This window comes from Rutilus rutilus (genome assembly GCF_951802725.1).
Source record: "Rutilus rutilus genome assembly, chromosome: 22".
In the NCBI taxonomy this organism is placed as follows: Eukaryota; Metazoa; Chordata; class Actinopteri; order Cypriniformes; family Leuciscidae; genus Rutilus; species Rutilus rutilus.
The window spans coordinates 15189460-15211111 of record NC_140227.1 but is presented as its reverse complement, the minus strand read 5'-3'; the positions used below and the strand labels follow the sequence as shown (position 1 = coordinate 15211111).

Here is a 21652-nt window from a genome sequence, read left to right as displayed (position 1 = left end):
GTTTGGCATGTGAGTCATATCACTCGGAAAGTGACTCTCCATCATTCTTAAAGGAATGTTCTGGGTTCAATAAAAGTTAAGCTCAGCATTTGTTGAAAGTTGATTACCAAATGACATTTTGAATAACTCACTCACTCGCTCGCTCGCTCACTCACTCATAGTATACAAATGTACATAAGTCCTACTTAAAGGGATACTTCACTGCTGTTAAAATGGGCTTTCAATAAAACTTTGGCTGCCTCCACATACAGTAGAAAGGCGTTGATTTATTTATTTATTCAGTGCTACCTGACTAGAGAAAACAAAGAAAAATGGCAGTTGTCTTCCCTTTGGCTAAATAGGTAGGAAAACTTTAATACACATAATGCACAATGCATTTTGCTGTCCAAAGCCACTCCCAGTCTGCTATGGATACACTTGACCGGCGTCATCTACCGCCTTGCTTTAGCAGGAAATACTTCTTTGCAAACTTTTAGTCATGATGCCGTCAACTTGTATTGTTTGCGGGTGCAAGTGTTCAAAGAATAAATGTTTAGGGGGAGTGAGTTATTTTCAGTTTCCAGTAAACGATCTAGCGCATTGTAGGCAGAGGCTAAAGGCTGCAAAGAATCAGAAATATGGAGAGAATGACGCAATAGAAAATCTGAATATGAAAATGTTTTTTTTTTTTTTTTTTTACCCCTTTGCTTGTCCTAATGTGAATTTCTGTAAAACAGAGAACAAGTAAACATTGTTAATTTACATATACTACCGACACTGTATCAATACAAAGCGAGTATAAAATAGGTGAAGTTAAAAATAACTTTTTATTGCATTAAATATGAGTTAATTAGCTTTATGTTTTAATGGACATTTTTTAATCTTTGGTAATTTTTGGTAACTTTTGTCTTAAAATTTGTCTTTTGCTACTTTAGATGGTGATGATGGATTTGTTAATATCGCAAGACACTTAATCGAATGTATCATTTTACACACAGACTTAAGTCTCATCTAATCATGATTAAGCAATCAGTAATTGAGTCATGTCTATGATGAGACTTTGTGTGGTAGTAATATTTATGAAGGCAAACGTCTGCTTTGTATGTGCTGTGTTGCATACTTCATTTCACAAGGGACTACTGTTTATGTAAACAGCTGCAAGTTACATTTCCTCTCTCCTTTGTTCCATCCTTCCAAGTTACCGGGTTTTATGACTTTACGTTGTAATGGCAATGAAGTTAAAACACTTTTACCAAAAGCACGACTTCCACAATCCTGGTCTTTAGATGCAACAAAAGACTTGTTAAACTAATGGTCCACACTATTAAGTTGTGCAGGTTGTTAAATCATGTTCAGGTCTGGTACTTTTTTTACGATTTCAGTCATATCCTTTTTACACCAACTGTTGCTGGAGATATTTTTATAGATCTCTCCACGAAATCTTTGATATTGATCTGGGGTCCCTGGTAACACCACCTACTTTTTTTTTAATGGAGAAAGAGTTCTCCAAAAAAACGAGTTTAGCGTACACAGCAGAGTCCCCCGCATGGGTCCAGATATCATCTACTATAACCTTTATTTTACCAGGAAGAAGCACATTGAGATTAAGAATCTCTTTTACAAGAACGTCCTGGCCAAGACTGACAGACACAGTTCGTTTGAGTTTAACAGATAACATCCATCAATACATACACATATACACACACAAGCAAATCCAATCAAATTTCAATATCAATACATAACTAGTTAAAACATCTACAGCCCGATGTTTCATTCTCCAAATCATTTAATGGCTAAAAGGGTTGGCCTATTCTTTTAATGAGTAATGGGTGTGTTTTGGGCTTTACGTGCAATAAACCAATCAGAGTCAATGCCAGTTCGCTATTTACATGAGGGAATTTGATAGTGGAAAGACCGAACGCGTCTCCAGAGTGCAAACGGAATCTGCTCATGCGCGAGGTTAAAGCGCACCTTCTACGGGACAAGCCGGATTCCACCATATCTTTATGTACACAATAATAATCTTTTACATTGCAATCCTTTTATTTTTAATATTTGGCATGTTTGTGTGCTGCTGCGCGTCCATGTGTGTTTAATAAGCAGAGTGTACGCGCATTGTGGACTCACCTATAGGCGGCGCACATTACTAACGCGCTCTTTAAATAACAAAAAATAATAATTGCACCATTGACTTTAGACCAGGTTTCAGTTGGTCAATGGCGCAGTCTATTTCAGTTGCCTCAAAATACCAACGCGCCAGCAATGCACCTGAACACACCTCGTTTTCAGACCAACACGCCAATGGGCGCACAGATGTGCGCAAATGCATTTGATATTTAAACAACGTGGTGCAGTTTGTGAGGGAATTACAATATTCTGATGTGGAGTGCCCTCTGGTCGCTCTCAAAGGCACTTCAGCTGGTGACCGTAACAATACTGTTTGTTTATGTGCAGGTTATAAGGAACCTATCACAATATCTTTCAGTTATGAGAAATGTGGAGCTGCAGTCTGAGGTTCGCAGCTCCCCCGCCAAACAGTGGCCCATCACCGGCTGAGATTTCGGCAACACCACTGTGCTTACAAAAGGAATATATGTGGAAAATATAAGAAAACTAATCAAAGCGCAGAGGAGAGAGAACTTTGAAAACGTCTCAGGTTACGTATGTAACCCTGGTTCCCTGAGAGGGAACGAGACGCTGCGTCGAGACGCGGTGGGAACGCCCTGCGTGATTGCGTCGTGAAGCACGTGTATAATCAGTCCAATGGAAAGACGAGACGTCATAGGCGGGTGACGTCATCGACCAGGAAGCTATAAAGCACCCCTGAAAACAGACCGCGACAGCTTCTGAAAAGCCGAAGCAAGTCGATCACAGGCATGCAGGGAGTATGGCAAGGCGACGCAGCGTCTCGTTCCCTCTCAGGGAACCAGGGTTACATACGTAACCTGAGACGTTCCCTTTCAAGGGAACTCGAGCTGCGTCGAGACGCGGTGGGAACCCTATACCCACGACGCCATATGACAAATGCCTGTTCTGTATGAAGACCATGCGCACACTAGGAAACAAGCACCCTAGACCCTGGAGTGGAGCCTAGGTCCAAGTTATAAATCTAACAAATGTATGCGGTGAGGACCAGCCTGCCGCATTACAGATGTCATAGAGTGAAACTCCTGATAATAAAGCCTTAGAGGCCACCATACTCCTGGTAGAATGGGCCGGGACAGCCAAAGGTGAAGGCTGTCCGGCCGCTTCATAAGCAAGTGAGATAGCCTCAACTACTCACTTGCTCATTATCTGTTTAGATGCAGGGCAACCCAAATAGGTAACCCGAAGCAGACAAATAATTGCTCTTATACATACGCCACAGGGAGCTCTGTGGACATAAGCATCCAAAGCCCGGACAGGGCATAACAGATTAAGTTTTTCCTGATCTGGGGTATTAAGGTGGAGGACAGAAGGCCTGCAGCACAAAAGACCCACAAATTTAATAGGGACCTAGGAATACAACCCGGCAAGGGGTGAGGAAAGACTACCACCATACCAGGTGCAAATCCAAGTACGTGCAGGCCTCAGCCTCATGTACCACGGAGAAGATGAAATAAGGACCTCTCCTCAGAGATAACCCAGCAAAGAAACATTCATTGCAGAAATCAAGTACTGTACCATAGGGCAGATAGCAAGATTCAGAAGGCGTTCTCCGCACCAGGCAGAGAACAGTTTCCATTTCAATGCATATTCAGTCTTCTCGTGGAGGGAGCTCTAGACTGGAGTATGGTCTCCACGACCTCAGTCGAGAGACCTGAATCTATGAGCTGGGTCCCCTCAGAGACCGAGCCCACAGTATCCATAACTCCAGATGAGTGTAACTCCCGGGAGCAAAGATATCGGGAAATGCGTACAGGTGAAGCCTCAACCACACCTAATACGTTGCATCCAGTTCAAGCAGAGCTGGACACGTCAGGGAGAACCACATAGAGCAATGCGTTGTATAAAACGATGCGAAAGGTAGACTTGAGTCTTGACCGAAGTTCTCCCAAAGGAGCTCCACCACCTCGGGGTGAAGTCTCCATTCCCCGGGCCTCAGCCCCTGCCTCAACAGGATATCTGCTCTGATATACGAGACCATCAGTGCGTTGTCCAGAAGGACAAGCACATGGTGACCTCTCAGGTCTGGCAGGAAGTATTTGAGAGCTCGAAATACTGCCATCATTTCTAGCCGATTTATGTGCCAAGAACGTTGATGGTCCCAAAGACATTTCGCCGAGCGGCCACTCATGACCGCCCCCCATCCCGTGAGGGAAGCATCCGTCGAAAGCATACGCGTCGATAAGAAGCCCCCAGCACTGGGCCCTGGGTGAGGAACCAAGGTTTCTTCCACATGACCAAGGCACGAAGGCATCGCCGCGTGACCTTGATCATGCGAAACGGATTTCCCCTCGGAGAAAACCCCTTGGTCCTGAGCCACCACTGCAGAGGTCTCATGTACAGAAGGCCAAAAGAGATACGTTGGACGCAGCTGCCATGAGTCCCAACAGTCTCTGAAACTGTTTCACAGTGAGTGACTGGCCTAGTTTTACCCCCTTTATGGCTGTGAGATAAAACACCCGGAAAAGTGGTCCTCTGAGCTGGGAGGAGCACACTCTTCTTGGCGTTGAGCCACAACCCCAACCTCTTTAAGTGAGACAGAACGACATCTCGATGCCGAACTGCCATCTGCTCGGACTGAGCTAAAATCAACCAATTGTCGAGATAATTCAATACGTGAATGCCCTGGAGTCTCAGAGGAGCCAGAGCTGCATCCACGCATTTTGTAAAGGTGCGGGGTGATAAACCTAGGCCGAAGGGAAGAACCTGATACTGGTATGCTTCGCCCCCGAAAGCAAACCTCAGGAACCTCCTGTGATGAGGATGGATAGATACATGGAAGTACACGTCCTTCAAGTCTATTGTGACAAACAAGTCCTCGGACTGAGACTGTGACACAATCATATATAACGTAAGCATACTTTGAACTTGAGATTCTGAAGCCTGTTGTTTAATTGACACAGGTCTAGAATAGGACGCAACCCCTCATCCTCTTTCGGAACAATGAAGTAATGGCTGTAAAACCCTGACTGTCTGATGGGAGGAGGAACCCCTTCTATAGCTCCTTTTGCAGAAGTGTCAGTACTTCCTGCTCCATAACCAGAGCCTGCTCGGGGTCCACCACTGTGGGGAGGACCTCTAGAAATCTGGGTGGACGAGAACCAAACTGAATTCTGAAGCCCTTTTCTATAGTGTGCAGGACCCACTGAGAAATATGTGGCAGTAGTTTCCACGCTGCCAGAAATTCTAATAGGGGAACCAGTCTCTCGAGACTGGCCTCTGGATTTGGTTGAACAGTCACTTTGGTGCCCTGAAGCGGCGAACCGGCAGGGAACAACCAAACTGACCACTCTACGCCCCTCCTCGGAGGATCGTATGGGGACGCTGACACCTCGGTGCCCTGAACGGAGAACCGGCAGGGAACAACCGAACTGGCAGCGCTGCGACCCTCCTCAGAGAGTCGCACCCCAGAGGGTGCCGAGGAGAAACGATTTCTCAAAACCGTCCCTGCCCCGGAGGAACCTTCAGAAGCCTGATAGCCTCAGCGTCACGACTTCTTGTCTAAGTTTTATTAGAGATAACGACAGTCCTCAGATCTTGCCTACCTCTAACTAGCTTTGTTCCTACGACCCTCCTCGGAGGATCGTTGGAAAAAGCAGGCACCTCAGTGCCCTGAACGGCGAACCGACAGGGAAACCGAACTGACTGCTCTACGACCCTCCTCGGAGGATCGTTTGGGGACGCTGACACCTCGGTATCCTGAAACGGCGAACCGGCAGGAAAACCGAACTGGCAACATTGCGACCCTCCTCAGAGAGTCGCACCCCAGAGGGCGCCGAGGAGAAACGATTTCTCAAAACCGTCCCTACTCCGGAGGGGACCACCCTCAGAAGCCTGCAGCCTCGGCGTCAGGGCTTCTTCCAAGATATTTTAGAGATAAAACAGTCCTCAGATCTTGCATATCTCTAACTGGCTAGACTGCGGCCGCCACCCAAGTCACCTTCGATTGTGGATGAACCCGAATGGCGAATCTCTGTTTTGCCGCACTCTATGCTGCGAGGAGCTTAGTAGGCTGAGACTGCTCCCGCCCAGCAGTCTCAGGAACATTAGATCGGTGAGGAAGAAACCTCTGGAACGCCGCTGAAGAGTTATTTCTTCGTTTTTTTGAAAGCGGAGCGTCCAGAAGAACAGACATATTTTAATTTCTCTTTACATCAGAAAAAACTATACATATATATACATATAAATATATATCACTCCGTGGCCACCAGCAGGAAACAACCGAACTGACAGCGCTGCAACCCTCCTCAGAGAGTCGCCACCCAGAGGACGCAGAGAAGAAACGATTTCTCTAAACCGTCCCTCCCCGGTATAGTTTATCTGTTGCACGACGCAATTCTCGAATAGCGTCAGTGCTGTTACATCCTCGCATTCATCCATGTCCTTATATACTTTACCTACCAGTGCTACCTAATAATATTTATCTAATATTTATGATGGCTGGTGGGTACCATCGGGGTTATGATGACGACCCGGGAGAGAGATAGCTCGCAAGCGTCTCTTTAACCCGAGGCACTGTCATACCATGATACTTTATACCCATAACATTACTATAGTAGAAGTTTAGGGATAAACACAAATAGAAACCGGTTTATTCCACGATCTCGACACCTCAGTGTGGAGATAGGGAAAAAACGGCACTCCCCGACGAGGAGGCTGAGATATAGAGTTTTCCTTATATTTTCACTCTCATATATGTTTGGCTGGCCAGAAATATTTAACTTAGCAACAGCACAGGATAAAACCTCCTTTATAAGCTCCTCTTTATTCAACAGAGTTATGAGCTCACTTATTTATTTATTTATTATGAAAACTCAAAAACATCTGCCTTATTTTCTTTTCTTTTTTTTTTTTTTTTTTAAAACACACTAACGATACCAATTCCTCGGAACTGGAAATCGCAGGATGAATGCCTCATCCCGGGGAGGAGAAACCGCAGAGCGTGCTTCTCCCCGAGATAAAACACTGGATCTAACAGGTGTTTGTAAGAACCATTTGCGATCCCCAAGATGCGCGTCGACGCCGTGCCTCGGCAGCAGCGGGACCCGCGCCTCGGGGCGCGCGCACCGAACCGTCCTCCTCGAAGAACGGCCGGCGGGAGCGGAGCGTCCTCACGGACAGCTTCTCGCAATGCTCACAGTCAGCCCCCTCGAGAACTGACTGTTGGCATGCTCCACTCCCAAACAAGCAACACAAAGCTTTTACTCTGGAGTGTGTGTCCCCACCCGTGATATAACGCGGGAAGGGAACAACACAATGCTTGCTTGCTCTCTTTTGCCATAATATATAAATATTGCAACTTGACAGACAACAATAAATTTGACAAGGACAGAATACACAGATCGCTTGCTGAAGGCACAGAAGCTGTCGCGGTCTGTTTTCAGGGGTGCTTTATAGCTTCCTGGTCGATGACGTCACCCGCCTATGACGTCTCGTCTTTCCATTGGACTGATTATACACGTGCTTCACGACGCAATCACGCAGGACGTTCCCACCGCGTCTCGACGCAGCTCGAGTTCCCTTGAAAGGGAACTGGCTGCAGCGAGTTTTGGCCATAGTGCTTTTAGTTTGTTCATGAGAAAAATAAGCAAAATGCAGTCAAATTTGTTTGCAAATGAAAGTTATTAAATATATAACAATTTCGTTTAACTGTATAAGCGGTATAATTGTTGAGTTGTCATTCTGTTCTGCACTTTTTCATACACATACACATGTACAGGTTGTTTTAACTCGATGGGCCCTATCTTGCACCCAGCGCAATTGACTTTGTACACCGACGCATGTATCATTCCTATTTTGCACCCGCGCACAGTGGACTTTTCCCTCCACAGACGCACGTCGCTAAACTAGCAAATGCATTTGCACTCCCAGGGGCAGTTCAGCGCAAAGAGGAGGCGTGTTCCGGCGCAAACGTATTTTGCAGGTTTAGAAAACAATTCCGCCACTGACCAGGAAAAACCTAGTCTAAAGTCAGTGGCGCGTTGCGCATGTTATTCACATGCTATTTTAAGGGCACATGCTTGGCCATAACCAATGTAGCGTGTGCACAACGCGCATACACTTTGCTTATCTCATCTACACACAGACGCAGCAGTTCTCATTTTTAGAAAACCATACATTATTATAAGGAAAAATATTAACATAAGAGGGAAATCATTGTTGTGTCCATGAAGATGTGAAAAAATAGGCATAAATCTAGCCTACACATTTACCAAAATTTTTATACGTCTGTTTAACCGAAGCTAATTTGGGTGTGTTTCTCCATCCCCATACAATGTCACTTCTCTGTCTTTTACGGCCCTGACGAGAACGTCGGTCTCCTCAGCTGTGAACCGCTCCTGGCGCGCGCCTGGCAAATCCGCCGTTATAATAGCAATCCGCCATGGAACAAGCGCGCCTGCTCTTAAAGGGAATGTGAGATGTCGCTCTGATTGGTTTATTCACGTTATGCCCAAACCACACCTATGAATAATGAAGCTACTTCAGACCAACCCATTTTAGATTTGCGTCGGGCGCAAGAGTCATTTATCCCGCCGGTATAATAGCAACATCGCCCAAGACCCGCCCACAAAGTTACTTGCGTTTCGCGCTTGATACTTGCGTTTCAGATCGTTAAAATAGGGCCAGATGTATAAAGCATAGCTCACACAGAAGTCACTTTTAAACTTTCTCTTGGTCAATGAATTTGCATGACCAACTTGAACCCGCTGTGAAATCTGTGTGGGGAAATGTTTCGCCATCATGCAAAATCCCAGATCACATGGATTGCTATTAAAATTACTGAAATTTCACCCACGAAAATTCGATCCGAGTTTGACTTTGAGTTGGTTTTGCACTGTTCTCTGTTCTGTTTCTTGTTTCTTTTTCGTTACTTGTTCCCACTTACTGTTAGTTACCATGGTTACTCGTTAGTTCTTTCTTTAATTTAATCACACCTGTCATGTTCCACCCCTCATTAGTTTATGTATATCTAGCCCTCAGTTTGTGCTTAAGTTCGTCTGCTATCATCAGTATTTTGTGGTTGTTCTATTTGTGGTTTTGGAGATTTCTGAAGTATTCTGGGTAATTTGTGATTTTTGTTCTTTAATAAATTACTGTCGCACTTAAATCCAACTCTTTTTCATCCCCACGTCAACCACTGTGTGACACAGTAAAGGGGAAGGTTTGTTTTAGTGAATAATGACTTAAATTTGGATCTGTTTCTTATCATTTTTATCAAATCGTTTTGGAATATAGTCATATGGGCTACTTTTATGGTGTTTTTAATTATTTTTGAAGCTTGACAGGCCTTGGTTAACATTCTTAGTCACTGTATGAAAAAAAAAAACAATGAAAAAAAAACAGCATGAACATTCTGCTGAATGTCATACAGGTTTGCAGTGACATGAGGGTGCGTAAATGATATCAAAATTGCAATTTTGATGGAAACTCAGGTTCTCATAATGGCTCATTTGATACTTTACAAGCTGCTTCTGTGAGTGCCTATATCGTACAGAGAGAACTAAATCTTTTTCCAATCAATTTTCAATTGCACCAATTTAATACATTGGTTAAAACAGATTAATAAACAGAGAGGCAAGTGTTTAAAACAGGGGCTGAAACAATGGGAATCAGTAAGAGGGTGTTAATTCTCAGGCCAGAACCCAAAGAGATATAATGAGCAGGTACCCTGACGAGTCTCTCGCACTTCATCCGTTTGCTTCCTCTTCTGTTAATTTAATAAAAACCACTCCAGGACACACTGATTGCCGCTGATTACAATTGCATGTCGCTTTGATAATAACGGGCCTCCTTCAGACCTGATTAGCAAAACCAACAGACGTCAAAAGCGGCGTCAAGAGAAAAGTCAAAGCAGAAATGCAGCACCCAGGATGTGTCGTAGACCTTGAGGATTGATTGAAAGATCAAACTAGCTTTCCTCTAAACACAAAAAGGAGAAATCATCGGAGCGTCCATCTATTTTGATTGCACAGTGTTTTGTTGGCCACTCCATTATGGATCCAGCTGCAACCCAATTCCCATTAGATGCCCATCTGTAAATCCCTGCGGTTGAGGAGTGTGTGAGGACAGTGGCTAAAGATCAGCACCTTGTTCTGTTGAGCTGAGGACTGAATCACAGTCAACTGACGGATTTACTTCTATTACCTACAATAGTGTTTTAGCACATTATTCTGGCCAAAGTCTTGCAGTTTTGAGATCTAGATCAAGAAACCATTAACTCCGCAATACAGGCCTGAACTTCTTAATATTGTGTTTGACCCTTTTCCACTCTTCTTTGCATTTCCATGCCCCTAATCATGGGCGTTGTCAGAAGAAACTACCAGGAACACTTGATTTAAAGAAAGAATCTGTTTGTTCATTTAATTTGCTGACCTTAGATGCTTTTGTACATATAAATATTCTTGATTTTGGCTTTGTGTATTGACCTGCATTGCTGAATCATGGAACCCAAGTGCTGTTCTCTGTGATGGCAAAAGCTGATGACATCAGCACAATCGCTAAATGATGGTTACTTCAGTCCATCGACCCACAAATCCCCCTTAAGGGAATCATGGGACTATATAGGCTAATAAATTCCTATAGATTCCTACTATAATCTAATTATGGTCTTTCACTATGAACAGCCAATAATCTTTATGATCATTAATTTTGTATGAACCTGGAGGCAAATTCTTTATTAAATTATATATGTACAATACACATACACTATAAATAGCCAATGCAGCCTTTTCTAAATGCAATATAATTGTCATGCTAAGAAATTAGCATTTCTATACTGTATAGCTGAATAATAATGCAACTCTGAGAGGAAGGAGAAGATTTCCTTTTTCTTTCCTTGTTTATTTCTTTTTGTTTCTTTCATTTTCAGGATGTCTTCTTGGCACTTATGTCTGGGATAAAAGAATTTGACAGAGATGCAAATTAGCATGTCTCTCAGTATCATCTGTCCCAGTAGATGGGAAAGTGATGTCATCATTGACCCCCTAAGGAAAGCACAAGAATGCTGCTTTTGGAATAGCTCACCTAAAAAAAAAAGAAAACTTTTTTTCTTTCTTGAAGTCATTAGGTGCATTTCAGATAAACAGTCTACCACACTGCCAGGTGCACGCTGATCAGAAATGCAGTCCAATGTCCCAAAATACATCAGTATGGTCACTGTTTTCAAAAAAAGGCACTGTAGCTGCTGTACTCCAGCAGAGCCAATATTTGGATTTGTATATCTGGTTATGGATCTGTAACAATCTCAAAATTATTCTTATCTGTATTTGAGTAAAACCGTAAGTGGGCGGGACTTTAACTGGAAGTTTGTCGAATTACTTGAGAAGACCGTTTTAAATGTATATCTGTTCCCTTTCAGATTTTTAATTCAAATAAATATACTTTGTATAACCCATAAGATAATTATTTTGTATTATAATGTAGCGTCTGGACGAAATCACGATGACTTATTCATTCTAAGCTTCAGAAAGCTTTTAACCTATCGGACTCATTCATGTAAATCACAGGCCTAGCACCAATGAGTCTGCATCAAATTGCCCCATTGTCACTTTAGTGGCATGGCAGAGGTTAAACAGAAACACCTCCCAAACTCCGTCGTGAGCTTCAAAAAGATCTTAATCAACTCAACTCCCCTCCCACGGCAGGCACTGAGGCCAGGTGGCATGGATAGACATCTGAGAGATGCACCAATATACATACACAAACATTCTTTCCATTTAACTCATAATATAAGTCCTTCCAAAATGTATATATGTACATCTGTGTGTATGTATGTTTCCCACCTCATATTAGCCTAGTTATGACTTTCTAGTTGAGTTAGTTGAACTCTATATTCAAGTGTAATGTATCTCTACTTTTGTATATTTCAGACATATCTTTCTTGGTACCGAACTAAACCTCTCGGTTTGCCTTAGCTATATATATATATATACACTCACCTAAAGGATTATTAGGAACACCTGTTCAATTTCTCATTAATGCAATTATCTAATCAACCAATCACATGGCAGTTGCTTCAATGCATTTAGGGGTGTGGTCCTGGTCAAGACAATCTCCTGAACTCCAAACTGAATGTCAGAATGGGAAAGAAAGGTGATTTAAGCAATTTTGAGCGTGGCATGGTTGTTGGTGCCAGACGGGCCGGTCTGAGTATTTCACAATCTGCTCAGTTACTGGGATTTTCACGCACAACCATTTCTAGGGTTTACAAAGAATGGTGTGAAAAGGGAAAAACATCCAGTATGCGGCAGTCCTGTGGGCGAAAATGCCTTGTTGATGCTAGAGGTCAGAGGAGAATGGGCCGACTGATTCAAGCTGATAGAAGAGCAACTTTGACTGAAATAACCACTCGTTACAACCGAGGTATGCAGCAAAGCATTTGTGAAGCCACAACACGCACAACCTTGAGGCGGATGGGCTACAACAGCAGAAGACCCCACCGGGTACCACTCATCTCCACTACAAATAGGAAAAAGAGGCTACAATTTGCACGAGCTCACCAAAATTGGACAGTTGAAGACTGGAAAAATGTTGCCTGGTCTGATGAGTCTCGATTTCTGTTGAGACATTCAGATGGTAGAGTCAGAATTTGGCGTAAACAGAATGAGACCATGGATCCATCATGCCTTGTTACCACTGTGCAGGCTGGTGGTGGTGGTGTAATGGTGTGGGGGATGTTTTCTTGGCACACTTTAGGCCCCTTAGTGCCAATTGGGCATCGTTTAAATGCCACGGCCTACCTGAGCATTGTTTCTGACCATGTCCATCCCTTTATGACCACCATGTACCCATCCTCTGATGGCTACTTCCAGCAGGATAATGCACCATGTCACAAAGCTCGAATCATTTCAAATTGGTTTCTTGAACATGACAATGAGTTCATTGTACTAAAATGGCCCCCACAGTCACCCGATCTCAACCCAATAGAGCATCTTTGGGATGTGGTGGAACGGGAGCTTCGTGCCCTGGATGTGCATCCCACAAATCTCCATCAACTGCAAGATGCTATCCTATCAATATGGGCCAACATTTCTAAAGAATGCTTTCAGCACCTTGTTGAATCAATGCCACGTAGAATTAAGGCAGTTCTGAAGGCGAAAGGGGGTCAAACACAGTATTAGTATGGTGTTCCTAACTAGATGTACCGCATGGCGGTACAAAATATGACCGCCGCTCAGGCCTGCACTGGCTTTCCACAAAAAAATTTTTTCCGTAAAAGTCTAGTGGGGCTACATGCCCACCAAATTTCATGTTCCCCGGTGTTTCGGTGTCCCTGGTATCGTTGACGAAAAATTCAGTAGATGACAAAAAAAAAAAAAAAAAAAAAAACCTTTGACAATCCCTATATGACCGCTTTCGCTAGCTACGCTAGCGGCGGTCATAATAATCCTTTAGGTGAGTGTATATATATATAGTAGGATACGATAAAATGTATTATACTATGTTTACCATCCTTTGGAGTAGAAATGACCAATTCTGGACACCATCATAAAACATGCAAATTAGGCTGTCAGAAGGAGACAAAGAAACTCGCTAAAAGTTTCTGAGTGTTATTGGTCACTTCCCTCAAAATAGGTGTGGACTAAGTCTTAAAGGACAAGGATGATGGCTCATAGCGATGACATCTTACATCTTACTTATTTCGTCTTACTTCTTGGTCTTGTCTTAGTCTTGTCTTGTCTTACGTTTTAGTCTTTCTTCCGTGCTCATTCCTTTCTATCTCCGAATGAAATGGACTTAGCCTGAATTTCCGGCAACTTTGCTTTCAAGTAAACCTTTTAAACTTCCCGCGAACGACACGCTCTCCGGAAGAACTGAAAGAATGCTTCAAACTCACGGACACAGCGAGGATCATCACACACACACGCATACTTGCTCAGCACCAAAGATCCATGCAAGTATTTTTTCTATCGAGATTTAGATGCGTTTAAGATTGTTTGCCCCTGCTTTAAGGAGATGTGATTCTTTGCTTGCTCTCAAAAGTTAATTGCTTGTGATATTTGCCTTTCTGTGATCTGCTCTCTCTTTCTTTCTTTACTTTTCGTTATTCTGTTTATACGTATTCTTTGTTTAAGTATAGTCGTATGTATGTGCAGTTTCATTTATTAAAACCCATTATACGCTTGATTGCCTCTGTCTCCTGCTCACCTAACAAAGTCTCTTAAATGTGAGATCTTAAGCTATAAGCTTTTATATTGTTGAGTACTTTATAGTAATCTAATAGAACAGGAAAGTTATTCTTCATGACCAGAAGAATAACTTTTATTGTGAGTTGATAAGAAGAAGAATCTTCCTTGAGAGTTAATAAGAAGATCGTACTGTCGGGTTGGTGGACGAACAGATTATTCGATGTGAAATTAATTCTGTTAAAGGTTATTCTGAAAATTGATATAGCCTATCCATATATTCTTAATTGATTATACAGTAATTCGTTGTATTTAATTATCCATATATATATATAGATACAAATACATGGGCTATGTATCCCCTTTTTGGGTGATTTAAAATATGTAAGTAATAATTGATCATAAGCAGTATGATTAATTATTAATTATATATTCCCTTTTTTGAGCTAATTCGCTACAATAATTATAACATTTATTTAAATGTCTTCTAATTGTTGGAGCTGATAGCCTCGGCAGTGCTTCGAGATGCAGTGCAGTTTTGCTTCGGGAGACCCGAGTTCGAGTTCAGGTGTAGTGCTGAATTCTGTGACCGTACACTGTAAAAAATTTGCTGTAGTTATGCAGCTGTTTGCCAGTAACTTACTGTAGATTTAAATTTATGCTATTTACTGGCAACAGTTTGTTCAAAGTTAAATGAACATTAAACATTAACAAGTCTTTGTCTTTACAGAATAAAACTATAAAATAACAATCTAATGCAAAGCATTCTGGGAACCAGAAATCTTCATCAACCTTTTTCTGTTTTTTTCCTTCAGATTTTGGTTCCCAGAATGCTTTGCATGAGGCTGTTATTTTAGTTTTATTCTGTAAAGATAAAGACTTGTTAATGTTTAATGTTCATTTAATTTTGAACAAATTGTTGCCAGTAAATAACATCAATTTAAATCTACAGTAAGTTACTGGCAAGTAGCTGCCAGTAATACTGTAATTTCTACAGATTTTTCTAACAGTGTACACATAACCTTGTGACGGTAAGGTTATGATTAGGATTAGCTCAATACAGTATAGCACCTACTAGGGTCACATAATTCGGTGGGTCACAGAATTCAACACAACACCGGCTTGGGGACCTTTCCCAATGCTGGAAATTACATATTTAAATATCTTAGCAATAATGCTAAATGTAAAAAAAACTTTATTTTCAAGAGGAACTTTGTGTACAGAGTTATGTCAGGACAATCATCCACAACCTCAAATAAGAGGAGTCGGACTCTATAAATAGTTGATTAGAGAACATGGAAGTTGAAAGAAAATATTCAGTGGTTGAAAATTGCTAAAACAACTTGAATTATGCATACAAATGCAAATCTGAACAAATTATAAAGATAGCCTTATTTATAAAGATATACATAGCCTAAAATATAAAGATATACATAGCCTAAATGCTTGCTGTCTCTGTGTGAGAGAGAGAGAGAGAGAGAGAGAGAGAGAGAGAGAGAGATAGGTAGCCTATCATATTGTGCAAGGTTTAAAACATTTAAATAGACATATCAAGTAGTAGAAAATGTGTATGATCGAGTATCTTAATTGATATTACTCTTGACAGAGAGCTGGATTCTGAGACCCGCAGAGACGGCAACGTGGCTATTTGATTTGCAATTATGCTGAGCTTATTTAATAAATTTGTGTATCATGTCGTATGATAGGGGTCCCTCCTGTTACACTTTATATTATGAATTGCATTCTAAAAGATGCCTAAAGTCTTTATGTATTGATCAACAAACTTTTTTTGGTAAAACTGTGTGGGGGGAAAAGTAGGATAGTCAGTCCTCTGAAAAAAAGGTGTGTGCAATATTTGATGCTTTTTTGTTTTCCTTAAAGTGATGTGACAATAAATTGGCATTTTCAGCACGGCTTTCTTTTCTCTTCTAACAAGATACTTTTTATTCAGCTTTCATTCACCCCAAACTCTCAATAATTGATATCTCTCTGTTTTCAGGTATATCAAAGTCTCCTATGTTTCACCACTTTTCACTTCCTTAGAAACGAAAGGGCTCTTTGTATGAATATATTAGTTGTTTACATGAAAGACTTCATGTTGTATGGTTGTATTCAAATGTATGGATTCATAAATATTTTAGCATGCTTTTTTACTTTTGTGATCTTGAAAGCCACAGGTGTAAAACAATTACCTGTAAAAGCCTGGCAAAGGGTTCGGGATAAGGAAGCTTTTTTCCAGATCTCGAAGGACGTCATTGAGCATGCGTACATGGGCTGGATCCCTCTCTTTGGGGTCATTGGCAGGGCGCATGACCTCAGATTGGAAGAAGGCTGAGCTGTCCCTCAAAGATGCAGCCAGGTTCAGCAGATCCGGTCGACTCAGTAGGTCATCTAAAAAAAAAAAAAAGAGACATATGAATGATATATTAATTACTGCAGTCAATACATTAAAATGAATTAATCAAACATTTTTCTGAAATGAATCATGATTAATTGCACCTAACATTAAAATGTGTAATATTGTTTTATATTGTAATACATATGTTCACACTAAATCTCCAAATTGATGTAATGTACTAAAGCCAAATCCTGTTTTAACTTAAGCCCTGTCTGTGAAACCGGGCCTATAATTTTTTATTTAAGTGAACTTAAAGGCACATTATGTACGTTTAGCAACTAGAGGTCAAATTTATAGAAATGTATGTTTCATGTTACAGTGACGTTTGATCACATGATCACACTGCAGTAAGCTAGATCGATATTAGAATACCATATTAATAAAAGCTGGATGACTTGTGTTGCTAAACGCAATGCAATTCATTTAAAAACTTTGAATAGTGAAGAAAATGCTGTTTTACTGTTACTACAATTAACGCTCTTTCTGATTATGCCATTTTAGCCGCTTGACTAAATAGTCAGATTTACTTTTTGGGTACAAAATCAAGAAAACAAGACATTCAAACAATAAGTGTAAGTTTTCTGTAGATAAAGGTATCCAAACAGCTGATCACCGTTCTAATAAAACACAAAATATATTAAAGTCTTTGGTGTTTCCATGGTATCTATGGAAATAAAATCGGAAATTGAGGGTAACATGGATGTGACGTCATTGACAGGTGACGCAATGATAAGGGACGTTATACTGGTTAAAATAGCTGATTTCTCTGGATTTAAACATTGTTGGAAAGTATACAAGTCAACAAAAATATAACATTGTTCTAGTGGTTTTGTTATTTTTAATTTTAATCCAAAATTCTTATAATAAATGTAATTTAGCTGTCCCTTTAATATATCTTTTCTATTTTATTATATTTCAAAATGTAATTATTTGAATTCCATTACAATTTTTTTTTTTTTTTGAGGAATTTTGGTACAATGTAAAAGTATTTTTCACTTTGGAAGAATTTAATGCATTCTTAAAAGTTTGGCGCAATTGCTAGGCATTGGACATCATCATTTTAGTCATTTTTAGGTAGAATAACACAGACGGCCAAATTGGGCTTAATGCATTGCAGCTGCTATTAACCTCATCTTTCCATCACTCAAAGCAGCTTTCATCCAATTTCACTTCATCCTCATAAACCTAATCGTCTCAGACACACCCCTCGGCTCTGTACTTGACTTCACTTGTTGTTAGCTGTTAACTGTTTTGACAGCTTAAATGCAATCCTCAAAACTCCAGCAGAGCTCTGGCCCTCAAAATGAAACAGTCTAGTATTTAACGGAAAATCTTTGGGCTAAATAAAGACGCACTCCAGGCATACCTCCATATGCCCGCATTCAGAATCAAACAAATGAGTCAAACCTTCTAACCCCTCTATTGTGGGTTAAACTGATCCTCAGTTTAAGGAGGTTGAATTTCAAAAGAACACATCAAAAAATTCTGACATGCTTCTGCTCTGTCTTTCAACTTGCTTACTCAAGAATGCATTAATCATGTGCTGAGCTGGAGCTGTTAAGAACTGTACATCTTCTCAAAGATAATGCCAGAGCTGTGACAGGTGGGTGTGCATTTAAACAGGCTAGTATGAGGTGCCGTCTAGTGCTTTAATTAAGCTTCAATCACACATACATACATGAAACACTTGCATCCACATATACTAGTCACACATACTACTGAATGCTCAAACAAATACATATGAAATGCACACTGACACTGATAAGTTCAGATGCAAAAGCCTCTACGTGCCATCTGAAATTTTCTTCTAGAATGATACTTTTTATCAAGATCGAATATTTAAGTTCAGTAATTTCACTTAAATGACAATTAATAGGTCATTTTCATTGCCATTTAAGTGAAATAACTGAACTTAAATATACAAGCTTGATAAAAATGATCATTTTAGAAGAAAATTTCATATGGCACATAGAAGCTTTTGCATCTGAACTCTTCATATATATATATTTTTTATTTTATTTTTTTTTTTGAGAGAGAGAAAGAATTTTATGGTACTAATTCAAATTTATGCAATAATTATTATCAGTAATTCCCATTGAAAATAATAAATTTTCTCTCCTAATTTTTTTATTTATTATAATTTTTCAATTAAAGTAATATTTCATGTTAAAATGGAGACCAGGGCCCGTATTCATAACAAATCTTAATGCAAAGAGTAGCTCCTAGTGACAAAATTCTAAGAAAATTCGTAGAAATGTGGGCGTTTACTATTAACATTAAATAAAAATCCTAGTAAAGAAAAAAGTAATTCAGAAAACATCTTAACCCTTAAAAGAGGTCTTAAGGTCAAAATTGTTAGGAGTACGGACCAGGACTTTTAAGAGGCTTAAGAGTTTCTTTAGCAGAGGAGAAAATGGCAGAAAGACGAAGAGGGAGAAGAAATGTGTTGCAGACAATGGATAACAGTTAATAAGACGCTATAGATTAGACATGTTTGTGACAGATCTTAATAGAGACACGCTAACATCTCCGACACAGCGCAGAAATGCCATAGCGCCAGAAATGAAAGTAATCACTACATTAAGATATTTGGCAACAATGCAGCAGTGATGATTTGAGTCTGTCACAACCTTCTGTAAGCAGAGTGATCACACAAACAATTACAGCACTTTCAGAACTCTTATTGTGTCGCAGTTCATTTCGTTTCCACTGGACATTCCCACCTTGCAGGCTCAAAAAACGGCATTTATGAATATAGCAGGCTTTCCATGTGCGCACAATCAGGGGGAATGAACCGTTAATAATTTGCGCTATAAGCTCCCACGTCTGCTTCTTGCTCCGTGCTGACACCCGGCCCGAATTTTCCTTTGAGGATGGCCTTGTGTTCATCCACTAACTGGGCTAACAGTAAACACTGTTCCTCTGTCCAGTCGGGCTTTCTTGTCCTTCTTCCATGTTTGCTACATTAAAACCAACATTCAAACCACCACTTAAATAGACATGCCAGCAATCAGTATGATTGGAAAGAGTGGAACAATTTGTATCATTATAAGCCAACCTTATAGGAAATTAACAGAATGGTAAATAAAAAAAATATATGTTTAAACATATATATATATATATATAATGTGTGTGTGTGTGTGAGAAAGTAGACCCTATACTTAACATCGCTCTTTTTTTTCCTTCTTGGACAACCAACCAATCACAGTCTTCAAAAGATTGTGTCATACGTAGCAACGGGGTCAGCCCCGCCTCCTCCCTAAGATGAAAGTGTTTGTCTTTTCCTTGCTCAGAGTTGCTCTCAGATCGGTCCCGAATCACTCTTAAGCTAAGACTCCTACGTAGAAGTTACTAAACTAAGCTATTTAGCTAAGCTAAATTAGGAGGTTTCTGAGAGAATTCTTAGAAGCTTTAAGAATACGGGCCCAGGCCTTTAAAATCCAATTTCTGAAGGCAGATTATTACAATTTTGAACACTTTTTTACTGTTCATGAACCATTAAACTTAGCATATACAGTAGGACAATGTAGACTGCCGTATTGTGTCATCAGCCCATTTCGAGGCATGGTTTCTCGGCCTACACAAAATAGATCTGCACTAGAGATGCACAAAGGAAAAATTCCCATATGCACAGAATATTTTCTCGTGAGAACGCAAAAGTTGATCACGAGCATGCAAAAGTTTCTCGTGAGTATGTGAAAGTCTGTGTTTTTTTATGTTGTTGTAAAGGTGCAAAGGTTATTTTTGATTTAACACCATTGTATTAGGTTTCTCTTTCAAACACGATTGCATTGTGTTAAACTGACTTATGTTTCAAACAAGTATTTTGGTCCTTGTCTCAGGCGAGATCCCAATTCATCATTTCAGTTCTGACGTAACATCAAACGTGACTGACTGATAGGGAACTATAATTACACTGTAACAAGGACACACAAAAAAAAACGTAGTACAAAAGTAACTTACTCTAAAGTATACTAAAGTGTACTTCTTTTTCACAAGGGTAAAAATACAACATACACACATGTAATGGATAAAATAATGAATTTTTAATTACACTGAAGTATTTTTAATCAATACCTATTCAATAAAATAAAAATAAAAATTCCCCAAAAAATGCTAAACACCCTCAGAGTGTTGGGCATCATTTCAGAATATGTGCTTATTTAGCTTCATTGGAGGATATTCAAAACTCAGGAAACAACTTTTCTTCAAACTTCAACACACATTGTCTTTTTCCTTCTGTCTTTCTTTGCAGAATGAAAAGCACTCCCTGCAGGAGGATTGCTGTAACTTATCACTCAGTGTAACAGACAGAAGAGGACCCAGTGAAAATGACATGAACCCAACAGAGGTTTACAATTTTCACAAATGACGAAAACCAAGCATATCACATACATATCACTTCAATGTTCCTGTTTATATTTGGGCCAAGGGCTGCAGACAACCACTGCAAGAGAGACGTAGGAAAGTAACAATAAGACACACATGCAGGCATGCAATTACTGTAACACACTATATCACATTGGTTATATAATATTATATATAACCAATATATAATATAACCAATGTGATATAGTATATATAAGTGTGTGTGTCTATATACTGTATATATATATATATGTATATATATATATGTGTGTGTGCGTGTGTTTACTACAGAAATGTTTCTTAGGTGGCATTTACAAACAGCATGACGGAGCTCAAAGGAATGGATCTGAATGCAGAGATCTCAAGATGCTTTTTAAAAAAGTTGGACTATGTACCGACACGGTTTTAAGAATGCAATGCTTTCCGCAAAAGCTTTAAAAAAAACAGTGTGAGACGTGATGCGACACCTCAAAAACATCTGTCTGATTGTGTGTGGCTGCAAAAGCGGTGTTTTACAACAGATGATTTCTTTCTCACAAAGGATTTTACTGTGCAAACTATCTTATGGCCAAAGGACAACAGGCAACACCACTAAAAATATCCATCTTGACCTTAAAAAATTAAAATATACTTAAAT

The 21652-nt window shown here is 40.2% G+C and overlaps 1 protein-coding gene across 1 annotated transcript in view; it reads right to left on the bottom strand.

Annotated features, from left to right (window-relative positions):
* Positions 1-21652, bottom strand: part of naaladl2 (N-acetylated alpha-linked acidic dipeptidase like 2) — a gene marked incomplete at its 3' end in the record, with an annotated part of 289380 nt that overhangs the window by 5468 nt on the left and 262260 nt on the right. Inside the window, exon 13 of the mRNA XM_084394580.1 lies at positions 16442-16640. Within this exon, the coding sequence (XP_084250706.1) occupies positions 16442-16640 (199 nt within the window). The remainder of the gene's footprint in view (positions 1-16441; positions 16641-21652) is intronic.